The 23,271-nt window shown below is 41.5% G+C and overlaps 2 protein-coding genes across 2 annotated transcripts in view; both read right to left on the bottom strand.

Moving 5' to 3' along the window:
• LOC103364262 (neoverrucotoxin subunit beta-like) overlaps positions 1 to 1,074 on the bottom strand; it is a 14,439-nt gene extending 13,365 nt beyond the window's left edge. The window contains exon 1 of the mRNA XM_008291322.1: positions 1,069 to 1,074. Coding sequence (XP_008289544.1) covers positions 1,069 to 1,074 — 6 coding nt within the window. The remainder of the gene's footprint in view (positions 1 to 1,068) is intronic.
• An 830-nt stretch (positions 1,075 to 1,904) lies between these two features.
• The window catches only part of LOC103364255 (endothelin-1), a 31,886-nt gene continuing 10,519 nt past the window's right edge, over positions 1,905 to 23,271 (bottom strand). Inside the window, exons 2-4 of the mRNA XM_008291313.1 lie at positions 16,015 to 16,177; positions 4,254 to 4,373; positions 1,905 to 4,168 (exon numbers count right to left, since the gene is read on the bottom strand). Of these exons, the coding sequence (XP_008289535.1) occupies positions 4,063 to 4,168; positions 4,254 to 4,373; positions 16,015 to 16,177 (389 nt within the window). The 3' untranslated portion in view covers positions 1,905 to 4,062. The remainder of the gene's footprint in view (positions 4,169 to 4,253; positions 4,374 to 16,014; positions 16,178 to 23,271) is intronic.

Raw genomic sequence — 23,271 nt, 5'->3', positions numbered from 1 at the left:
TTACTTCTCACCACTGAACAGGCTCCACATGTAAAGATGTGCTTAATATGGAAAACCACCACAATCAGACAGTATTCAGGGGTCGTTTTTAATGCGTTTAAGTAATTAAAAAATCTTTAACAAAATAAATATCCTGCAATAAAATAGTCAACAGACATATACGATGCTTTACACTCTACAAAGCCGGTGTTAAGAACATGCCACGGAGTCGATTAGTTTTGTTGCACGCATCGGGACGAAATCAGGGGAAATCCAACCAAGAGTTCAGTTTAACAACAAGCAATGAAACGCTGGGTTTCTATTAATGACAGGATGAAATATTACACGCTGCTGTTACATCAGCCAAGAATAAGAGAAGGTAGTTGCTGCACTTTGGGAGATAAAAACCAAAGTAATGTGCTTTTAATTATGTGATATCGGTCACCGTTTATCTCAGCTGGAGGAGAAACACTCCTGTGTATGTTTTACTGCTTCAATCTGGAGAGAAGCTCTTTGAATGTTTTACTGCTTCACTGAACTGTTTGAGCATTCGCGGGTTTGGAGAGCAGCTTTTTGAACGTACCCAGTGTACATAAATAGTCATGTGATGGCTACTAGCATCCCCAGGAATTATCTCTAGCTGCTATTCTAAAATGAAAACACATTTGTTTGGATGCGGCCTCAGTGAGGTTGCAGATCAACTGAGTGCTCCTCATGCTCCCCTTCTGAGTTTGAATCTCTAAATGTTGCTCAAAACATAAAAATCCTGTCTAGAGTGGGTGTTTTGTTAGAAAACTGGTGGAGCAACATGGCGGGCTCAGTGGAAGAAGACCTGCCCCCTCTGTAGATATGGAGGGCTCATTTAAGGCTCATGAGAACATCGTGATTCATAGTTGCAGATCGTTACACACTAATGGAAACATAAAATCAATATTATTTTTCATTTCTACCTAAAGATCCCCCTAAAACCCTCCACACTGGTCCTTGAAGTAATGTGGTGTAGTGCCAGCATTTTAAAACCCTGTCTTGTTCAGTCACTCAAAGACTGTGGTTCATGAAAAGGTGAACACACCACCACAGTTCACACACCTCCATGTTTCCACCGTGCCAGTAATAAAGGACGCATTACTTCTTGCATTGTCACTGAAGATGAAGTGAAATCTGAGGGACATCGATACAAGCACAGACTAATAACTGCTGTGAGATCAAATAAAATAAGAAATGCTTTATTGCTCCTCAGGGGAACTTTGTCAGACAATTATATCATATCTCATATGTTATACACTGAAAATGAGCAAGTCACAGCTTGTTAGCTAACAAACAATTCTCATTGTTACATGTCTTGGCCCGTGTTTAATCCTCTTATATAAGTGATGTTTTAGCAGTCAAATAGGATGTTCAGAGGGTCATCACAGGACCCCACACATAATATAGGATTCTATGTCTCTGACAATGATTTACCTTCTACAGTTTTGTAATCTGGATGAGATGAGACTTAAAGGGATGAAAATGAAAGCACAATTTTGATCACTTCAGCCAAACTGTTTGAAAAAAGTGTTTCCGTTAAAAAAATGTCGATCTTGATATTTCACTCTTAAAGAAATCAAATAAACATATTCCACAAAACGGGCTGCCAGGTGGCTCGGTGGTTCGCACCGTCGAAGAAGATCCTTGGTTCACATCCCAGTGAGGACACCCGGGATCTTTCTGCGTGGAGTTTGCATGTTCTCCCCGTGCAGCGTGGGTTCCTCCCCACAAGTCCAAAAACATGTTGAGGTTAATTGGTGATTCTAAATTGTCTGTAGGTGTGAATGTGAGTGTGCTTGGTTGTCTGTCTCTAAGTGTAGCCCTGTGATAGACTGGTGACCTGTCCAGGGTGTCCCCTGCCTTCACCCTGAGTCAGCTGGGATAGACTCCAGCCCCCCATGACCCTAGTGAGGATTAAGCAGTGAATAGATGATGGATGGATGGATGTTCCACAAAATGCTTTACTACACTTTCTCCCACCTGGTGGTCTTTGAATGTAGGGAACTACAGATACTAACTTCTGAGGAGATGATGATGACAGTGATGATGGTACTGATCCACTTAAATGGTTATATTTCATATTTGTAGAGGACGAATATACACTAAATAAATATTTCTGTTTTACAGTCCCACGTCTTTGCATCATTTCATGTCAGGGACGCTTTGACACGTTGGAGGATTAAGTAAAGGTGCTAACAAATATAAATAAAGACAAACAGCGACATGGTTAATATATATATACTATATATACTATATTATTATTCACATTCAGACAGTGATTTGTAAAGCTCTGACATCATATGAAAACCTCACAACTCCAATTCAAATTTGAGTAATTGACACGATCTGACCAGCGGTTCCAGGTTTATGCTCAATTTTATCCTTCGCAAACATTTTTTAAGCCATTAGCTTTCTTTTTTAAGTTGATTTCAAACATAAGCCCAAACTCCAAACAACATACTGACTCCAGACAGGTTTTTAGTTTGCAGTGTGTTCACCCGAGAAAAGCGACGTCATAATTAAGCAGAAACTATGCAGATGAAAGTATTTATGCAGCAACATTTCAATGTTCCATGTTTTGTTTTGTTTACATTTTCTGATGCAGCAAAATAATAAGGATCACTGATACTTCTGTATGCTAACAGCTAAGCTAGCAGCAGTACCAACAGCAACCGCTCAGTACAAGAAAGCACTCGATTCACATTATACTTCTCATTATGTTCATAACAGCTTATTCTTCGTCAGTCAAACCTAGAAAAACGTGGGGCACTAGTAGACAGAAATAAATCGGAGATTTCAGGAGTAAAGTTTAAACATTTTGAAGAGAAACTTTTCATGTTTTTTGAAAAAATCTAATAATACTATAGGATGAAACTGCAATTAATTGAAAATATACAAGCAAAGGTGACAAATTCTGTGAAGAAGTTGTAATCTTTTAAGAACAAATTTAGATTCTGCAAGAAAAATTTTCCATTTCCGGATAAATCTGGCGCTGTACTAACCGACTGCAAAGGAAAAAATGTAGTGTTTTAAGAAAAAAGTCAATATATTACAAGATCAAGCTGCGTTCATATGAAAAAAATAGCAAATATACCAAAAAGTCTTTAAATTTCAAGATAAAGTCAGAATTTGTGTAAAAATGCTGCAATATTTACACATTAAGATGCATCAAGAGTCATTTCAAGATAAATGTAATTTCACAACCATAAATAAACGAACATCTATAAATTGTGTTCATGCACATTTAATACAAACTAAATAATATAGTTATAACATAAGGCATGTACTCTTTATTCTTGTAATATCATCAAATATGGTGTCTTTACCTGCAAAAGTCTTAATCTATAATAAAAAAGGTTGTTTTCATCTGTTAAAGTCACAACTATCTTGTAATATCACAACTTTGTTCGATCCAACTACAACCTTCTCATAAAGTTCACTTCATTAAATGACAACTTTTCCACAGAATGTTGGAACTTTTTCTCCTGAATCCTGATATCTACTAGAGAGCCCCTGGAAGATCTCAGAATGCTTCACATGAGGTTTAAAATGGTCCTTGCCTGGCAGAATAATAGATTACTGTATTACTTTTTGTGTAACTGTTGGCTGTAATTGCCTCAAACAGGTCTGCAGACGTTCTTCTGTGTTTTAACTCATTCAGACAAACTCAGAAGTTTCGGTGATTTTGGAATTGTGAGGTTTTCAGCTGAGAACACTGGTGTCGTATTTGACTGTGTGTTTTCTGTCCCACAGCTGAGATCATCTAATAACAGTAAAGGTCACAGGTTCGACTCCTTCAACTCTTAAAGTATCTGAGCTGGACAGTGAGCTGCTGCTTATGCTGCTGTGGATGAAGACATCAGCCAAATGCTGTCAAGATGAGCTTGTCAGTGGTCACACATGTATCCCAACACTTCACCACCATTACATTTACACAAACAAACACTGTACACGTCCGAAGTGTACGGACGATCTAAAGGGTCCATTATTTGATATTTCTGATACATTAGGACTTCCGTTCAGAAGAGCTGCTGTTACTGTTGTGCCTCTTCTCTCTCAGGTCTGATGTTTGAGGGCGTGTCTGCTCCTTTTTTCCCAGAATGCAGCTCTGTACCTCTTCATTCGTTTGTCAGTCTTCCTCTTCACAAGAGCATTTTCATCTCTGAGGAGAAAAATGGAACAACAGGTTGTTTCACCGCTCTGTGCAGTATTTGTCTTAATTAGTGTGCGTGTGAATGCGTCCTTACTGTGGTTGTGTCTCGGTGGAGCAGAAGCTCAGGCACCTGGCGTCCTGTGAATCTGAGCAGTGGCAGCGGCTGAGTTCCCTCCTGAGACGCACTGAACCAAATCCATAAGGCACCACGTGGCTGGAAGACAGAGTCAATGTTCACGCTCAGATCTCACCGTAAGGCCACAAACATGATGCATGCAAGTGTGTAAATGGCGATGCCTAGAGGGTGCAAACATGTGCCCCCAATGAACAGAATCAACTCCTCAGGAAGATGAAACCACATTCACACCTAACCACAAAAGACCTTAACGCACCCCATTGTGGCAGGGGGAGCACTTACGACCCACATAACGAGGGGGAGGAGCAACAAGCTCCCTAATTGAAACCGAGATCAGATGTTAATGACTCCTTAATGTTATAAGTATCTGGAACTCCCAACTAGTCAGTCAGGTGGTGAAACGTCTTCTAGGAACTGAAGCAAGTCTAGTTGCTACGATTACTCTACGAGAACAACCATGAGCTGGATGACTGAGAGTCTTCACAGACACGAACAGAATCAGTGTTTCGGTCTTGTTCAGTCTGTGCAGTAGTGACTGGATGTGGGATCTCAAAACTCCAGAAACTCCCTTTCCAGCACTGGGTCACTGCTGCACACAGTGTGGTTGAACATGGCCATACATCACCAGAACAAGGCACCACTATCCATTCCTGCCATGTTTTGGCTTCACTTTTGGACAGTTGGAGTTGTGGTGACTCCTCGTCTGTGTCATACAATGCACACACTGGTGGATGTGATCAGTCTTAGTCCTTAAGGAGACTAGTTAAAGCTTATTAGTGTTTCCATGACCACAGACATGGCATCTCTACCACTGCTGATTACTTCACAGGACAAAGACAGAAGGAAACGGCAGCAGACCGGATGTGCAACCTTTGAATTGCAGATGGAGTATTGCTGTGTAAAACCCGTCTTCAGATTTCATGCTATAAAGCTGCAGGACTCCGGCTGCTGTTTGTGTTAAGATTTTTGAGGTGGCGCATTCCACAAAACATCAACGCATGAAATCAGAGCTTGATGCATTACCACAAGTCATCAGCAGCTCGGGCTTGTTCCAGCGGTCACTGGGTTAAAGCAGGGGTGGAAGAACTAGTCGGTTCCCTGCTTTCAACATTGTCAACCCGTGAATGTCCACAGGGGAATTTTACTTAAAGTACGAGCTGAGCTAAGCACCAATCCATGGAAATTCTTTAAATCTGTCAAAGTAGGAGACTGTAGTGCAAGTTTTATTTTAGCCATTAGTCACAAGGGGTTACTCCTTTTTAAAAAAAATTCACAAAAATGCTTTAGAAGCACAGATTCCGATGATCACATGTTCAAAAAATGTTATGCACTTTTGAACCAGACAGGCATAAGTAAGAATCAATAATAAAAAAAGATTTTCCAGAGCACCTGTAGGGAGAAATTATTAGAATGTCGCTTCATGAGTTCCAGGCTTTATGGCCATGGCTGTTTTCTGACTGAATACTGCATAAAACAGAAACTCAGACAGTTACATAAAATGCTTCGTACCACTGGATTAAAAACACAACCTTCACATACTGTATATGTTCATTAGTCATCAATGGATGAAGTAGAAATAAAAAATGTATGTATATACTTAATGTATCAAGCTTACAAGACTGACAATGCAGTCAAATGTCTCATATACAATCATACATGATAGCTGTAACAGTGATGCATCAGTGTGTCTGCAGAATTTTACTGTGTAGTTGGTGCACCTGGTTCCATACAGTTAGCTAGTCCAGAGCAGTTTTTTCTAAATTCTGGGTCCTCCGAGAAATCTGAGGGGTCTTGAAATGATTAGGAAGACAATTTGGACTTGAGATTTTTGAAATAGATGTAATTGATAATTTGAACTTTTAAGAACAAATAAAACAACACGAGGGCTGCAAGGTGGCGCAGTTGGTAGCACTGTTGCCTCGCAGCAAGAAGGTTGCCGGTTCGCGTCCCAGTGGGGGCACCGGGGATCTTTCCGTGTGGAATTTGCATGTTCTCTCCGGGTTCTCTGGCTTCCTTCCACAGTCCAAAAACATGTTGAGGTTAATTGGTGATTCTAAATTGTCTGTAGGTGTGAATGTGAGTGTGCTTGGTTGTCTGTCTCTAAGTGTAGCCCTGTGATAGACTGGTGACCTGTCCAGGGTGTCTCCTGCCTTCACCCTGAGTCAGCTGGGATAGACTCCCGCCCTCCATGACCCTAGTGAGGATTAAGCGGTGTATAGATGATGGAGGGATGGATGGAAAACAACATGAGAAGTTTACGAAGGCTGTGTCTCTTTGTCAGAGGTAGGCTGTCTACTGTCCCAAAGAGTCAGTCAGATGTCTTCACAGTGTCACAGTTTATGAAGTGGCATGGCAATGGTAAAAGTACAGATCTGAACTCCTGTGATTCAGGGGATTCAAACGAGAATATGGCAAGTATATTAACTATGATCAATACTTTTTTTTTCACTAGACACAAACGGGATTCTCTAAATCACTGTAGGGATCGTTTTTTCTGACTCAATCCAGATAGTTGGATGAGTCATTGTTATTATTATTCAAGATTTCTAGTTGCCTGCCTAGACAAAGTAACAAAGAAACGGTAGAGTCCAAGAAAGGAGAGTGATTGTCTCAATGTGTAAAAATGTTCCTTGTAACTGGGGATAAAGTGAGTTGTATGGAAATCAGAAACCAGGTTGAAGGTTAATGGTTGAAAGTTCTCATACAGGGTCCAACAACGTTTAAGTTTCGCAATCGCTGACGAGGGTCACATCTTGAGTCCCCAGAAACTCCTCAACAGCATGCATTACCTCATCATCACTTTAAAAATGGTGACCACACAAGTGGGATTTTGATTTGGGAAACAGATAGAAGTCAGACGGTGCAGGCTGGGGGAGTAAGATGCATAAGGCAACAGTTCAAAGCCAGATTTGGCTGCTTCTGCCACCTTTGCTGTGTGGGTGGACCCATTGTCCTGGAGCAACAGAAGCAAGCTCAAAGTTTTTCTCACTTTTTTTCTGATTGCGTCAAACATTTGAGTTTTTGTGGACAGCTATAAGTGATAAGGATTTATGGTATACGGTTATGGCCCAAAGTGGGAGTTACACCCCTTGTTTCTGGTGTGAACCTGTTGAAGTACCCTCATTTGACCCCAACTTCATTTGTAGAATCTACAGTTCTGATGGAAGGTCGAGATTTGTCACGGTGGTGTCTTGTTTTCTCAAAACACATTCTGGTCCCTTTGGTTGAAAATCTGTGTTGCTCTTTGGAGGTATACATTCCTTGGGCCCTTTCCCAAAGGTACAGATTTCCCACTGTCATGACAACTGTGCCAAAGGGGGTTTGGATCACACATCTGGTATCTTGTCCTGATAACACAGGTAACGAAAGTCTGGAGTGCTGGTTGGTGTTTTGTGCCCTGTGGGACGTCTGCTGACCAAAGGGGGACACTAGAGCCAGCTTGAGTTTGAAGAAACTGCTTATTCTTTGTGTGACGCAAGTCATCTTTATTTGTTTGCATCTCAATCGTTGTCATGGTTGGTTGATCCCACAGCACCATCCCACCCCATTAAGATGTACGGGTAGACGGACAGGCGTGTCTGCACAGGGATAGACTTTGACAGCAGCAGAGAACCTGCTCCCCGATGTGACCTGGTCAAAATCCGCCAAGTACATCTTTATCTGTTGAATCCCTGCTACAACCCAGCAGCCGTATCCACTGTGAGCAATAACCCACACAGCTTCTGTTGTTGATTCAGCTATTCGCTCTCTGGGGAAAACAAGTATGTGGAACTAATTTCCGAGCAATCCATCAATTACTTGCAATCATCTTACTTTGAACCAAAGTGTTGTACCAACTGACCATCACTACAGCCACACCATTAACATGACTAAGAATGACTGGGGGTGAATCATTTTTTAATTACCTCTGTGTTCGTTTCCCTTACTGTGGTTTATGTATCTTACTATTTCAGTAGCCTCACTACAAACAGCCACACGAGTTTCTTTTACTGCCGCATAGCTGCAGTGAGTCACCCTGCTGCTGATCCATCTGGTGCCGGTGTGACCGCTGTGTCGGCTCTTGGCTGGGATGCAGCCGGCTGCAGGTTGGAGGGGAATCCACCGCCGGATTAGTGGCGGCGTTAACTACACCACAGGAGGAACTGCCAGCAGATGCCAGCAGCTTAACAGCACTACATTTTTGTCAAAACAAGAGCCTACATTTAAATGAAGAGACGGCTTTATTGTTTGTAAAATCCACTTTTATGTAAACATGTTTGGAGTGAATTTAGATTTCAGGCTATTCCAGAGTGATTAAGCTACTGACAAACTTTATATCGTTTTCTTTTCTCACTTAGATGGCAGCACATCTGGGGCTTGTTTCTGCTATAAGGCCAGTGAGAAAATGTGTCCCTTTCATGTCTCAACCTCCCTCTGCTCTCTACCTTCCTCTGTCAACACTCCCCGTCTCCTCATTTCTGCAGTATCACTCATTTTCCCCTTTCTGCTGCTTGTTGACCTTTATGTTGTTTTTATAAGTCTGTTGGCTCCACGTTCACGTTTTTGCCTTTTGTGTCAAAAGGGTTAGGGTGCTCCTTTCTTAAGTTACACGGATGAATAAATCTACATGACCTGAACTATTGAACTGTAGCTCAAAGAGTTATGGCTCCACTGCACTAAATACTCTTCCACTCCTCTTACTTCTGTTCTAAGCTGTATTTAGACTTGGGGTTATTGGTCACGTGCATTTTTACTGCCAGACAAGAATGCACTATCGAACCGATTCAGAACCAACATTTTCTTTCCTTTTATGTCTCTGCTTTGTCATAATTGTGTGTTTATAACAGGATTTTGCACTCATAGCCACCAACACCCAGACTTCTGCATCGCTGAAACCCATTTGTATGTATGGCATTTTAAGATATTTTCAAAAACATATACAATGGAATGCCTGTTTTATATATCCATTGGTCATATTGGCCAAAGTGTGACAGAAAAACAGTCCTGAAAATTGTTAGGTACATGAATTGACTCATTACATTTTTGTCAATAGTTCCCAGCGGTACCTGACAATAATTTGTAACAGTGTAATAACTGTGCTTCTATGAATTTAATATAAATAAAATAAACTTTTAATGAATGTGACACACATACAGAAACATTTTGAGCCAAAAGACAAGATTTAAGACCTGTACAGTAAATTAAAGAGCCCTAAAACACCTTGCTCAAGAAAGCTGAATTCAATGCTTGCTATTAATTTATTTTTTATCCTCACCAACTATACAAGAAAATATCTGGTTCTTTAGCTGGTAGAAGCTCTGCTTTGTTCACCAGCTCATCTCTAAGTGTATCATGTTGTTGTTTGCCCCCTAGCAGGTGCATACAGAGGCTTTTGTTGGGTTACACTCCGAAAACTGCTGTTTGCTGTCACTGTAAAGAATATTAAGATACAGCTGAGCTTTACTTTCCGTGTGTCTCCAGAAATGCTACACTGCTTGCAGCACTGTAGGCAAATGTTCCATTCCATAATTGCTAGAGATACTGAATTGGTTCTAGTAAATAAATGGGACTGTCCTGTCATAAAACCACCCTACAGGTCATTTTATGCCGCCGCTGCATTTCATTGTTAAGCAGCCTTCACTGGTCATTATAAGGCCAGTGAAGCATTGCTTATTTACTTCCTCCTTGCAAACATATGTTTATCCACTAGGGTCTGCATTAAGTATAACATAAGCACAGTAGAAACTTAACTGACGTTGGTTGTTCTGGAGCGACAAAGTTGGCGAAGGAGGAGGCCGGGGTGGGTGGATGGGTTGAAACAACACTAAGCTTTACCATGGACGACAGCTTTTTGTTCCACAACCTCAACCACCTGTTAACTATTGGTTAATAAAGGTCCTCGAACCTTAGCAAAACTTTTTGTTTCAACCCAAACTGTGATCATAACCTTGATTTTGTGCTGAAACCCAAAGCTGCTCTACACAAAATATAAGTGCAACTGCCAAAGGAGATCATTGCACCAGTGTTTTTTCTTTCTCCTGAAATACAGATTGACATGCTTGGTAATTATGGACCTAGGAACTGTCACAGAGCATAAAAATTGCCCCCCTGCCCTCCACACATGAGGCCATTCTGTGTGAGCTTTCAGAGCGAAGGCCTGTTGGCTCAGTTGGTTGTAGCACAATGCCTCTAGTGTTGAGGTCGCAAGTTTGTTCTATGTTTGTTGTCCCACATGCAGTTCAAATGTAATGTTTTCTAAACCCCAGTTAGAGTTCTTTTTTTGCCCTTTGTTTCTGCTTCACGTGTCCCACTTTTCCCAGCATCGGGCATGTTATTGTGTTCAAGGGTGTTACTGGCCTGGATGTTCAGACAGGGATCAGTTCAGGGAGATCAGTGATCTCTGAGATTAAATTTGTACCAGATATGATACTTTAGTGGTTCATATTTGATCATTTTCATTTGTTTTGATTTTGATGTTGACTATGTTGCAAAGTGCAAAGTTACCTTAAATTAAAATGGGTTTTCTGATGTGGAAAAAGTAGGATTTGGTTTCATTTATAGTAAGTATACAGACCCAGTGTGTATTTAAAAGTGTTTGAAGTCAGGAGATTTTTGCATACAGTTGGAAACAAAATATAAAATATATATAAAATATAATCAGGCGACTTCTGACCCAACATCATATTTTTAATTGGGCTAAAGCACGCAACAGCAACATTGTAACCATGGAAACCCAGACTAATATCGAGGCACATTTTTACACAGTTTAAATTTGGCTCACATTTGCAGTGGTGTCCGCCAAGAACAAAAAATGTTTCATTGTTGGCTTTCTGTAAAGCAAACGTGACCACCAAATAGCAGATGTTAAATAAACTATCCTTGTTTGAATTCATCAAAGGTGGATTTTATCCTGGAGGCGGCTTGCTGTTATCAATTAGTCTGTCTTTAGTTTGGACAGCAGCCTTTTTGGATGTTTACAGACATTTGTCTGTAACTGATGCCGAAACTGATTCCTGTGTTTGGTTTTACACTTGCGAGGGGAAAAAAATCTGACTTGAAAAACATCAACAACATTCACACATTTTTGTTTTGTTTTCAGCGAGCCCACAAAAATACCAGAAATGTGTCGAATGTGTCGCGCTGAGTTCTCTGACTTCCCTCCTCTGTGTGTGGCTCTGAGCCCAAACCCAGTGGTTCCTACTGATGGTGTGAATCATTAAAAACACCTCACAATTATAGAGTTTTGGTTTTAATAATGTGATAATTGATCATTTCCTCAAACAGCAGGACATTGTAGTTTTTGGCAAACCAATAGGAGGACATGGTGCATTTATTGGGAACAATTTTCTGCAGTGGATTAATCCACATTTGGTCTGTGGCAGCAGGACGGTGTACGTAAGACGGATATAAACTACAGTGTGTGTATTCATGCTCATGAAGGAACATATTTCTGGACAGCTGAACTTTACAGCACAGAGAAAAAAGATATATCAGACTTTGACATGTACACGTCTCATGAGTACTGTACATGGGGATGGAGGACATCTCAAGGCTTCCCACCGTGTCAAGCACATGTTGGCTGGTTTGCATATTACATAAAAAGGGGTATTTTTAGCAGGATGTGTTGAAGAAGAAAGCAGTAGTCAGGAGCTCCTTGTCGCCCACAGGATTTAGTGGCATAGTTAGTGACGGTGGGCACTGCCACTGCTGTTTAAAGCATCTTTATGGTGAAGGCAGGAAGATTCCATTTTACCACACTGCTATGTTTAGACTAAACCAACAATCTGAGACGGTCCCACCACTGCTGGAGCGGTTTTTGGCTAATCTCTGGAAGCTATTTCGGTGACACCTCTTTTTCTGTCCCTTAAGTTAATTAATTTCAAATGTGACTTGGTGGCATGACATGAAGAAAAAAACCTACAGTCTAGTATGCCCTTAAGCAATATAGTTTTGTTAAATATAATCACATAGGTTTTGATATAAATGAAAAAGATTAATGCAGACAAACTACTAAGTTCTACTAAAATAAAGTTCATTTTGAAGTAGGCTGTTGTTACCAACCATCTTTGTACAATACATTTTTCCATTTTTTTTCTTTTTAATTCCTGGACCTTCATTTTCAACAGGAGCAAAATCAGGCATTCTCACAAATCTGTCTTATTTCCAGACAACAGTTTAACGTGACCTTGGCTTATGAAGTACTTCAAATGGGAACAGGCTGTGAGGAGTTAACTGGTTGTGGCAGATCAGGGTCCCACCATAATGATTTGAGACTCTTTGTGGTCTCTTCGGTGGGTTGGTTTTAAAGGGTTAAAACAGGCTATTTAGAAGCAGCGAGAGGAAACATGGCAGAAATTACCCTTCCTTAGGAAAGGTGCGCTTTCTTATTAGCTCTGCCACATCTAACTGCTTACTCATTGCTTGTGCATACTGAACTAAAATGAAGTTAATTGCTACCAATTGTGAAGAGAGCTGAGCGCCTGGTTCCTATTTAGGGCCAGGCAGCTTAAAAATATGAACTACTGGACAAGTAAAGACTTACTGGAGAAACATCCAACTTTTTCCCATCATGGCACAACATTGTCACTTTCTGGAATCAGCCAAAAAAGTGGACTCAAATAAAAGCGCTGTTGTTGAGTTAGAGCGCAAAAGCAGCCACTGAAAAGCCGGCTTAAGAAGCAAATAACTAAAAAAAAAAAATGCATTTCTTATATTTGATACAGATATGACTGATGTTGTCTCACAGGGGGGTCTCCTCAGTTAAATGTAAAGAGGTGTTTACAGATCATATGACCCTAACAAATTAGTCTGTAGCATTCAAGCATGGCAAAAAAACCCAAAAAAATCTTTTGTCAGAGGCGCTGTATCAGTTGTTTTGCTCTGTCTGTTTTGCCACAATGTGCCGCTTTCCAGCAACCCAGTGAAGGTCCCACACATCCCCAGAATGTGTCTCTTTTAATTAACATTGCAAACATGGTTCGTTTTACCATGACTGTATAACTCTTGGTTTTAGTCCTGTTCTAAACATGCTGTTTCAATGTCTAACTTCAAATGCAACTGAGCTGCTGCTGTAAACGGCCCATTCAGGAAGAAGACGTCTGACAGAGCGGAGAAAACATCCGCACAGCAGCAGACATGGGCATGAATCAGTGTTTATAATCAGGAGTTTCTATCACTTCTAAGTTTCTCTTTGAGAGGTCATTTTACATGGAAATCACAGCTCTGCCATTGTTTTTGTCTCATGCGTTTGGTTGATAGACAATATTGCAGTTAAAATTATTAGTCGTAGTTGAACGGTGCAGAGCAGCAGATTGGAAATGGCTCAGTGTCTGTTTCATCATTGCTCAACAAGAAAAACTAAAAGAAATATCTAAATACAAACAGATTTTTTTTAAAAAGGAAATTCATAAATTCCCAACAACAAAAGTAATCCAATAGATGTTTAGTTCTGTGGGTGCTGGGTGTGCATGAGGACTGTTGTGTTCACTCTTGCAGCTAGCAGCAGAACAGTTGGTGTGTTTTGAGACAGCTTTGAATGGTTCACCTGAAAGCAGTGATTAGTGAGGGGTGGAATTATATAAAGATGGACAACTCTTAACTTCTTAGGTGGAGCGTAGAAGTTCAGTAAAATTCCTTCTGGCTCTCCAGGGTTCTTGCTGATGTTATAACAGAGTAACAGCCCATTACGCTGCTGCCTGAAAAAATTCTGCCATTATTGTTATTAGCATTACGCCAAATTGGGCCATTACGTTGTTTTCGAGGGTATGTTGCGGGAAAATTATAGTTTCTCTGCGTTGATTGTACATGGCTAACTTACATGTACTCAGGCAAATATTTAACAACAAGCCCAACATGCAGTTTCTCTACCGTCGTCTTCGCTGCTAATGAATAGCAGCAAAGACCGTCTTCGCAAACAGAAACTGCATCGGCGCTTGTTGTTAAATATTTGCCCGAATACATGTAAGCTAGCCAGGGAGTGTTGCTAAGACAGCCTCCCACTACGCTGTCAAGTTGTGGGGGTGCTTGAGGAAAGGCAAAAGAAAATGTCTTCATATCATAACAGCTTTAACTTTACACAACCAAGTTCATACCAACAACAAAACTCAATAAAATGGATTTTTGCCATATAGGGTCTTTAATATCTACACTATAAGATCTACTTCAATATAATGTGGGGAAACAATCTGTGTTTTGTTAAGGGGAAGGACCACAAACCGTGTCTGTTTTTCCAAATAGAAAATATAAAGAGAGTCAACATGTTAGAGCAACTTAAACCTTGACACCATTCCAGGATATACAGTCAGTCTGTGCTTTTTCTGACAACAAACCTACACTTGAATAACTCAGTCAGACCTGTGAGGTCCACATTATTCACCTGAGTCAAGCAATCATAAAGCAGTCGATACACGCTTACAGCTGCACAATTCTGATGTAGGAGACATGTTAAAACATTTATTCACTATAAAGAACAGAAGGTCGAGATAAGGCCAACGTTTATACTTAAGAGTCGGATACATTAGGGGATGATGAGGTGATGGTTCATTCTGACTTGTCTGGTAAATACAGGTGTGCAGTAGCAGTGGTAGCTGGTGTGTGTGTGTGTGTGTGTGTATCGTTTTAAAGTCATCAGCGTTAACACAACAGACACACTGCCCTCTGTCAGTACATCAGAGAGGTTCTGACCAGTGTTCTCCTGCTGCACAGTTTGAAAGCTGCACTCTGGCAGTGGAAAAACAAAACAGTTTCACCTGAATCTCCTGCTGTAGCTGCAGCCACTGTACTGCTGTGAATAAGGTCATGAGGGTGTGTGGCTGCGATAGGAAAACAGAGCGCCAGCAGACCTCCATCTCACCGGAGCATTCATCACGTAATATATAGTGAAAGTAGCATGCTGAAGGTATCCAGATGGGACAGATTATAAGCTGTTTTCTCTAAAATCTGCTCAAGTCAGAGAAAAAAAAAAGTTTGCAGCAATAAAACTACTTCAGCAGGTACAATTGACTTTATTCGTGTAGCTGGATAAATGTAATCGGTTACTAAACAGCTCTGATGCTCCTTGTTGCGATCTAACAGTGATTAAACCTTTGCTTCATCTACCAAATATTTAATAGTTTTTTGCCTTTAACCCATTTAGGTCATATCAAAACTCAACTTACACTTTCAATTTTCACAGCCAGAAATATCCCAGAAGTGTTCATCAAACTTTCCTGAAACGCTACAACTAAAGCTGAAATACATTAAAATATTTAACAAAAGGTTGAAACATCAAACTCACTGAAAACAAATAATAACATTAAAGGTGTGATATGATTGACGGGAAGCTTGACTTCAGCAGACTGTTTCTCTTTTGTGTTCCTGTTTTTGGACATGCTGTGTGTTTTTGGGGACTGGTTGTGGTTAAACTCATCTTTTAAACAGGCACACGGCTTGTTAAGAGTTTTACCGATGACTGACTGTGTGTTGAATCCCGTGGCCTTATTTATTTTATTCTGCAAACTACTGACTTGGCAAAACAGCGAAAGCTTATCTTAGTGTTGGACCGGAGCTGCTGTGTGTGAATGCCTCCCGTCCTCCCACAGAAACCTCCCAGCTAGTGCTGGGCAGATTATTGATTGTGTGTTTTTTCTTTTTGGTTTATTGCCACATCTTAATGCACTAACATTTATCACAATGCTCTAATGTTCCACTACTGTGAAAACAAACTCTTGAAATCTTTCATATTCTTCTCCTGCAGACTCACCTCGGGGTGTTCACCCAGACGATGCCGATGTGACAGAAGAAAATGCACTCTTTGTCTTTCTGGTTCTCGCAGGAGCAGCGCTTCTCCCTCCGGTGGGCCGTGTGGCTGAGCTGCACCAGGGCGCCGTCCTCCGCTGCAGGGCCCGAAACAGAGAGGGAAGAAGCTGCAAAGCACAGATGGAAGAAGGTGATTTGTTCTGTTTGTTAATTAAGATCTGCTGTTTGACATAAACTCTTACATTAATCATTACAGTTGGCTCACATGTTTTTTGCAGGCACTGAACCGAGGTACTTCTTCACACTTTGAAAAAGTCATACTTTACTTAGGATTTGTTTAAAACTCACACTGTTGTCGGGGCCCACCTTAAAACTTACAAAATATTACACATCAACGAAGGGAATCATGAGATCATTTTAAGATTTACTGTGGAGCCCCACATTTTTTATTCTTATTTTAGGATTTCTATTTCTTGCACAAGGGCTGCAAGGTATCTCGGTGGTTAGCATCGTTGCCTCTCAGCTAGAAGGTTGCTGGTTCGCATCCCGGTGAGGACACCCAGGATCTTTCTGCGTGGAGTTTGCATGTTCTCCCCGTGCAGCGTGTGTTCTCTCCGGGTTCTCCCACACAGTCCAAAAACATGCTGAGGTTAGTTGGTGATTCTAAATTGTCCGTAGGTGTAAATGGATTGAGTGGTTGCCTGTCTGTAAGTGTAGCCCTGTGATAGACTGGTGACCTGTCCAGGGTGTCCCCTGTCTTCACCCTGAGTCAGCTGAGATAGACTCCAGCCCCCCATGACCCTAGTGAGGATTAAGCGGTGTATAGATAATGGATGGATATGTCTTGCACACACATCTCTTACATTGTTCTCTACTTTAAACTCATTTGTTCTGTCTTTGTTGTACAGTTGAGGGAAGAAGCTGGGGTATGTTGTTGGGCATGTCACAGGTTGGTGAAATGAAACTGTAGGCATTCCCACCCTGAGTATAACCTGAAGAGAATAACATTTTAAATCTTAGTTTGAAGGGAAGTCACCAAGCTTTTTGCTATTTTTTAGCACTTTTTTGAAAACTGGTGATTCTATACATGCAGTTTTTATGTCCCATGGACCACTTGAATTGCAGATATGGTTCTCTCCCCGACCTGGCCTTGCTAACATAACGACCCAGGAGTGTTACCAAGACGGCTGCTTAGTGGCGAGGTTTGTCTGTCAAGATTTTTGTTTCAGGATGGTGGCAAAAGTAAGAACTGCAGGTCATGTGACTCCATTCCCCTCGTTTAAAGGGTTTGCATGACGGGTTAACACCACCTAAGAGGATTGTGATTGGTTTAAAGAAGAACAAACAAGACAGATTTTATTTCGCCGATAGCAGAATGATAATGAGGTGTAGCCAGACTATTCTACACAGCACTGTATCAGCACTTAAGAATGGTCTGTCTGGACTAGATTATTGTTAAACAGAAAGTTTAGTTTCTGTGAGTCAACCTTACCAAATACAAACAGAACATACACGCAAAGTTTAAGTCACAGTGAAAGTCAAAAGGAGATTTAAGTCAATTAATAATTCTATAAGAATGGGAAGAGACAGGATTCAAACCGTCTGCTGGGTGAAAGTCCGTTGACTTACACTTCTTTCATCCTTTCAAGCCTCTAAATGTGGACTTTTGTACCTCTTTGTAAGTGCAAAACTGTGGCTCCTCTGCCGTTAAATGAGGTAATAACAGAGCACCATTAAACGAGGTGATAACGGCCTACTGAGCCCACTAGACGGTGGAGGAGGTTCCTTCTGGCCCATATGTATGGGAGCCCTGTGTGATGATCGCGCTTATTGAACAGTACTGTAGCATCCAACTCAAGTGTTTACAAATGCGATTTGCCTGAAAAATGCATCCCTGTTCTCCTCAATTGCACTTTGTGTTTACCTTTGCTGATAACATGCTAACATGCTAAAACAACAGTGTGAACACGGTCAACACTTCCCCTGCTCAACATCAGCAGGTTGCTACTGAGAACGTGTCGCATGACAAAGCACAGCCTCACAGAGCAGCAACTCTGGCTGCAGGCTCTTTGGAAGTAAAAATTTAACCTGATGCAGAAGTCAGAGGAGCCTTTACTGAATAACAAATGAAAAAAATATGTGGCAGCATCTCCTTTAAAGTCGGAAATGACTTTATCCAATTTTACAGCCACGAGGTGTTCATCAGGGAAGAACAGTCAGCACCTCTGAAAACATTTATCACATTCACAGCTTGGATCATATGACATCATGCCAAGTGTTTTTCCCCAACTTTTCCTGTTTTTGAGCTTTGGCCTTGCGGCTGGCACCTCACAGGCGTTGGAAACTACTCCCTGCTTCTTCACAATTTACTGCATAACAACCGCAGCATGAGCAGAAATGTTATACTGTAATTCTGGTGTCTACACCTGAACACACACACTTAGATACACAAAGGCATACATGCACACATCTACATATTAAAAAAAAAACAACAACAAAAAAACAGAACACGTAGACACACAGAGAGCCCATAAAGCAGACGGAGCCCACAGACAGCCTTTGATCTTGCTCTCTGTGCACACACGGGAATGTTTGGGCGTCTAAAGAGGGATTTACACGATTTACACACGGGCACAAAATAACACCTCTTCTCACCATAAATGGTATAGGTCTGTTCTTTAGCTTGTTCTGTCCCACATAATCAAATACTTGAACTTGTTATTCATGTAAAGTTTCCAAAGATGATGTTATTTGGCCAAAATGCCGACATGCCAGCTCTCCCCAGCTTTCATCAGCAGAACAAGAATCAGAGGACACTCCAGTCAGAGTGGACACGATGGATTCTTGTCTTTTACTCTTATAAATGTGTAAAGTTGCAGTAATACCTCAATTGCTCGCATCAAAAGCAACAGAAAGTCATTTTTTGCCATTTATCTGTAGTCGGGTGGTAGTGGCAGTAAACGAGTCAGTCAAGAAGTCCCTCTAATGTTTTCCAGCTTCTCCCGGGGGATCCAGAGGTGCTTCTGGGCCAGATGACTTATAAACTCTCTAGCATTTCCTGGGTCTAACCTCGGGTCTTGTACCAGTTGGAAATATACAGAAAGCCTCCAATGAAAAACCAGCTCCTTTCAACACAAAGGAGCAGTGGCTCTAATCTGAAATCAATCCAGATGTCTGAGCTTCGTAGCCTATCTCTAAGGCTACAGACAGAGGAGCCTCAATGTGGTAGGTTTGGGATGTTTTGGAAGGAGCAGTCCACTTTTACCTGATTCTCACAGCCTCAGAGTCCTGCTTCCTTGTTTTGATTAAGGATACAACCCCCCTCCTGGAGCCAGAATAGAGAGGGGTGTTTGTCGGTAGGCATCTGGTATTCAGAGTCTGCAGAAAGAAACAACATGTTGGACCCACCACCTGCAGTCACTGGGGTCAGGTGGCAGGCTGGTCATAGACTGGCTCTATAGGAGGTGTGAAATGTCAGACTTTCATTATGTTTCCATGAGTTGTTCCATTGTTTAAGCTTTTAATAGCATCATCTTGTTGTGTCTTCTTCTGCAGTGGTTCATTGTCGGGATGTCCTGATCAAATTTTTTGCCCCAAATCCGATCTAAGTCATTTCATATTGAGTGGCTGCTGATACCGAACCCCAAAAAGACACCATTTTTTCTAGATAATACACAATATGTTAAAGTTGTTTGAATCAATTCAGTGTGTATGCTTGACAACTGAACAGCTATAAATAGGCTAACAAAAAAAATCCATAGATAGGATTTAAAAGATGTCAGAAAACTGTCTCCACACGTCAGAACTGTAGTATCTGGCTGCCAATTATAGTGTAACATTGTAGTGACCCGAGTCCCTTGGCAGTTTCATGTTGGCAAACACAGAGCATCATGGGAGTTTAGCTAGCTACAGGCACCATGACAGAACCTACGACATTTTTTTTTTTTTTTTAGCTTTTTTGATTATTACTATTTTTTATTAGATAGGACAGAGAGAGAGGAAAGTGGAGGACATGCAGCAAAGGGCCATGAGTGGGACTCAAACCCGGGGACTACAGCCCTGAACATGGGACGCCAGCTCAACCAGGTGATCTATAGCAGCGCCTGAACCTATGACATTTAATGTCCTCCAGCCAGAGCTGGTATGTCTTAAACAATATTTCCTGACACATCCTAAGCGCTCCCATTCTGATACGTATGTGATAGCACAGTGGTCCCCAACCACCGGGCCGTGGACCGGTACCGGGCCATGGGTCAATTGGTACCAGGCCACACAGAAAGAATAAAAAAGCTTTATTGGTTTATTTCCGGTGGCGTCTGAAGGGTGTTTTATTTTGGAAAATGACTCGCTCGTCTTCCCGTCCCTTCCACCTGTGCTTGACTGTCTGTTTTCATGTCCGGCTGTTAAATGGAGCTGTCAGTCTAAGTGCTGAAGAAATGAATAAAACTACCAACTTCTCTGGAGAGCTTCTTTGAAAAGAGGGAGAGACTCGATGCTGAGACAGAAGAAAAAGCAGCCAAAACAAAAGCAGCAGCAAGAAGTGTAGAACTCTTTAAAATGAGTTGTAGGAACTACACCCGTTGGATTTCTTTCATTGTTCCCATGTAAACAAGTGCTGTGTTTTTGGTATTTGGGTACGGAGCATTAGTGTGAACACCGGCCAGCGGGGGAATCAATCCCACTCTGGCCTGGCACAGAGTAATCGTACCAACTCTGGACATACACCTGTTGCTGTGAAGCAGTTTCAGTTACGGGCCAGGTATTTACCTGCACCTGTGTGCTCCGGAGCACAGACACATCTGTCAGCGCAGCAGCTTCCTGCCAGACACATCATTACAGTATCATAAAGAATGAGATAATGAGAGAATAATGGAGCTGCTGTTCTGCTTGATCTCAAACTCACTGTAATTTCAAACAGCAGACTTGGAGATCACCTGAATCTTAACAACATTGTATTGTTGTTGTTGACCTCTCATCAGTTTCCTGAAATTAAAATGTTTTTCTTTTTTTCAGTTTTAGTTTTTTCTAACCTGAGGTTGCGGATATTCCTTTCTTTAAACAGGGAACCAATGTGTTCAATACAAGTTTGGTTTAAAGCACCACAAAACTCCATAAAGTCTGAAACAAACCCTTAAACTCATGCCTCTTGACAATGCTGATCACAGTATCAGGTTTCACCCTGATTGTTTGACCTCATTGTGGAGTTGAGATCACAAAAGTCTTCACTTTAATCACCTGTTTGGAATACGACACTGACCTGAGTCCTGATCAGTAACTCTTGCAGAAAGAATATAAAAAAAACAACAACAAAAAACCAGCCCAATTGTTCAGGTTATATATGTGAAAAATCCTTTGCTCCATTTATTTATTTATATATTTTAAGAGACATTAAATCAGGTAAGCAGCATTAAGCTCCAGATTGGATACACTTTGGACACAAGGTTCCAGACAAGTTCTCTCTCTCACATTGCTTTCTTGTCTGGAGTTTGTCTTGTAGCGCTGATACACAAAAAACCCAAACATGACCTTCCAAATAGTCTGCACGGTTATTTCCCTTGCTGCCAAGTCAAACTCTGCTGAGCTGAGGTATTTTGTTCTGATGCTGAAGACAACGACAGGTTTTAATCCATTTGGCATGGAGAGGTTGCAGTTCTCATCTGCGGTCATCACATATCCCACAAAAAACACAGGGTGAGTGCAATATCCTGGTACTGGCTTAAACAAAGATTGGTTTATTCATGCAAGCAGGATGGAGGACTGAATACCAGCCTGAGTGGGGAAAAGTGTCAAGGGCTTTGGAATAGATGCTCTGGGGGCAATTAATCATTTGCAACCAGGGTTGAGTTATATAGGAGAATTCCTAAATACTTCCTGAAAAACATACCTCCAGTCCACTAGTGTCCTGACATCTGTTTGACACCAAGAAATAAGCTCAAACACGGAACTGACAAAACAGCAAATGACCATTTTTGCTCAAAACAAATGAGAGATTTTGTGACAATTGGACAAAACCAGACCAACCATTATACTATGCTACATTAACTGGCCGTAGCTGCACATCTACCAGTGAGGTATTAGTAGTATTCATATCAAACTGTCTGTAGAGGGCAAAAGAGCATAGATCACCATGCGAGGTGTGTCAGAAAGTTTCCAGGACTGGTGTCACAAAAGATATATTTCAAACCCAAACTACAAACTACCAGCTTTCCTCTTCAGATGATCAACCAGCACGTCTACAAAGAGATCCTGCAGCGTTTGCTTCTTTCAGTGCGCCAGAAGAGGTGAGAGTTGTGGCAGGACCAGTCGTGGCTGCTTCACCATGACAACCTGCTCACAACGTCCTGAGCATCCCACAGTTCCTGGCTGAGAAGAACATCTCTGTGCTGGAGCAACCTCCCTCCTCACCCCACCTGGCTCCGTGGGATTTTTTTCCTCTTCCCCGAGCTCAAGGGAGTCATCAAGGGGACCCGTTTAGAAGACGTGGACGACATCAAGATGGCTGTGACGACGGAGCTGAGGAGGATCCCTGAAGAATCCTTCCAGGAGTGCATGGCGGCGACAGAGAAGGCTGGGGAAGTTTGTTAGACTCCAGGGGGATGACTTGGAAGAGGAAAACTTGTAGTCTGGATTTGAAATACATCTTTTGTGAAACTGGTGAAACCTTTCTGACACACCTCATATGTCACTTTAAAGTATTGAGCTTAAATCAATGCAGAGAAGTCAAACTGAGAAGTCATGCACTACAACTTCCTCTTCCCACATTTAAAACGTTGCACCCTGTTGGGTCTTGGATAGAGTTTAGTCACGCCAAATGCACCTAAAATTTATGACTGGACCAAACAGACTTCATTTTCTTCCTGTTTTATGAGCTCTCAGTGAAGTCTGCAGATGAGCTGGCTCAGTGCGCCGCTCGCCACATCCCAAGTCCTCGGGTTTGTCAGCTGAACTTTTCAGCTGTCGACACGCAGCGTTTTATCCTCAACATAATTTAATCTCATGACTGATAGTTTGTCATCTTGTCTGTCGTGTCTTGGCAAGAAGAAGAAAAAATACTTCAGAGCATAAAGCACATTATTTACAGTTCTGATTTGTGCTCAATTAATAATCAGGTCTGCGTGACAACAGTTAAATATTTGGTGAGCATCTGCGCTTCATCACTAGTCTTATGTTTGTGTGTCAAACTGCATTTAAACCTTAAACGGATCTTCTAGTCTGGGTGTCTCTATGGCTCACCTGGTTGAGCGGCGACCCATGAACAGGG

Source organism: Stegastes partitus, unplaced genomic scaffold, assembly GCF_000690725.1.
Source record: "Stegastes partitus isolate 25-593 unplaced genomic scaffold, Stegastes_partitus-1.0.2 Scaffold734, whole genome shotgun sequence".
Lineage (NCBI taxonomy): Eukaryota > Metazoa > Chordata > Actinopteri > Pomacentridae > Stegastes > Stegastes partitus.
Note: the sequence above shows the minus strand (reverse complement) of the source record. Positions and strands in the feature narration are given on the sequence as shown.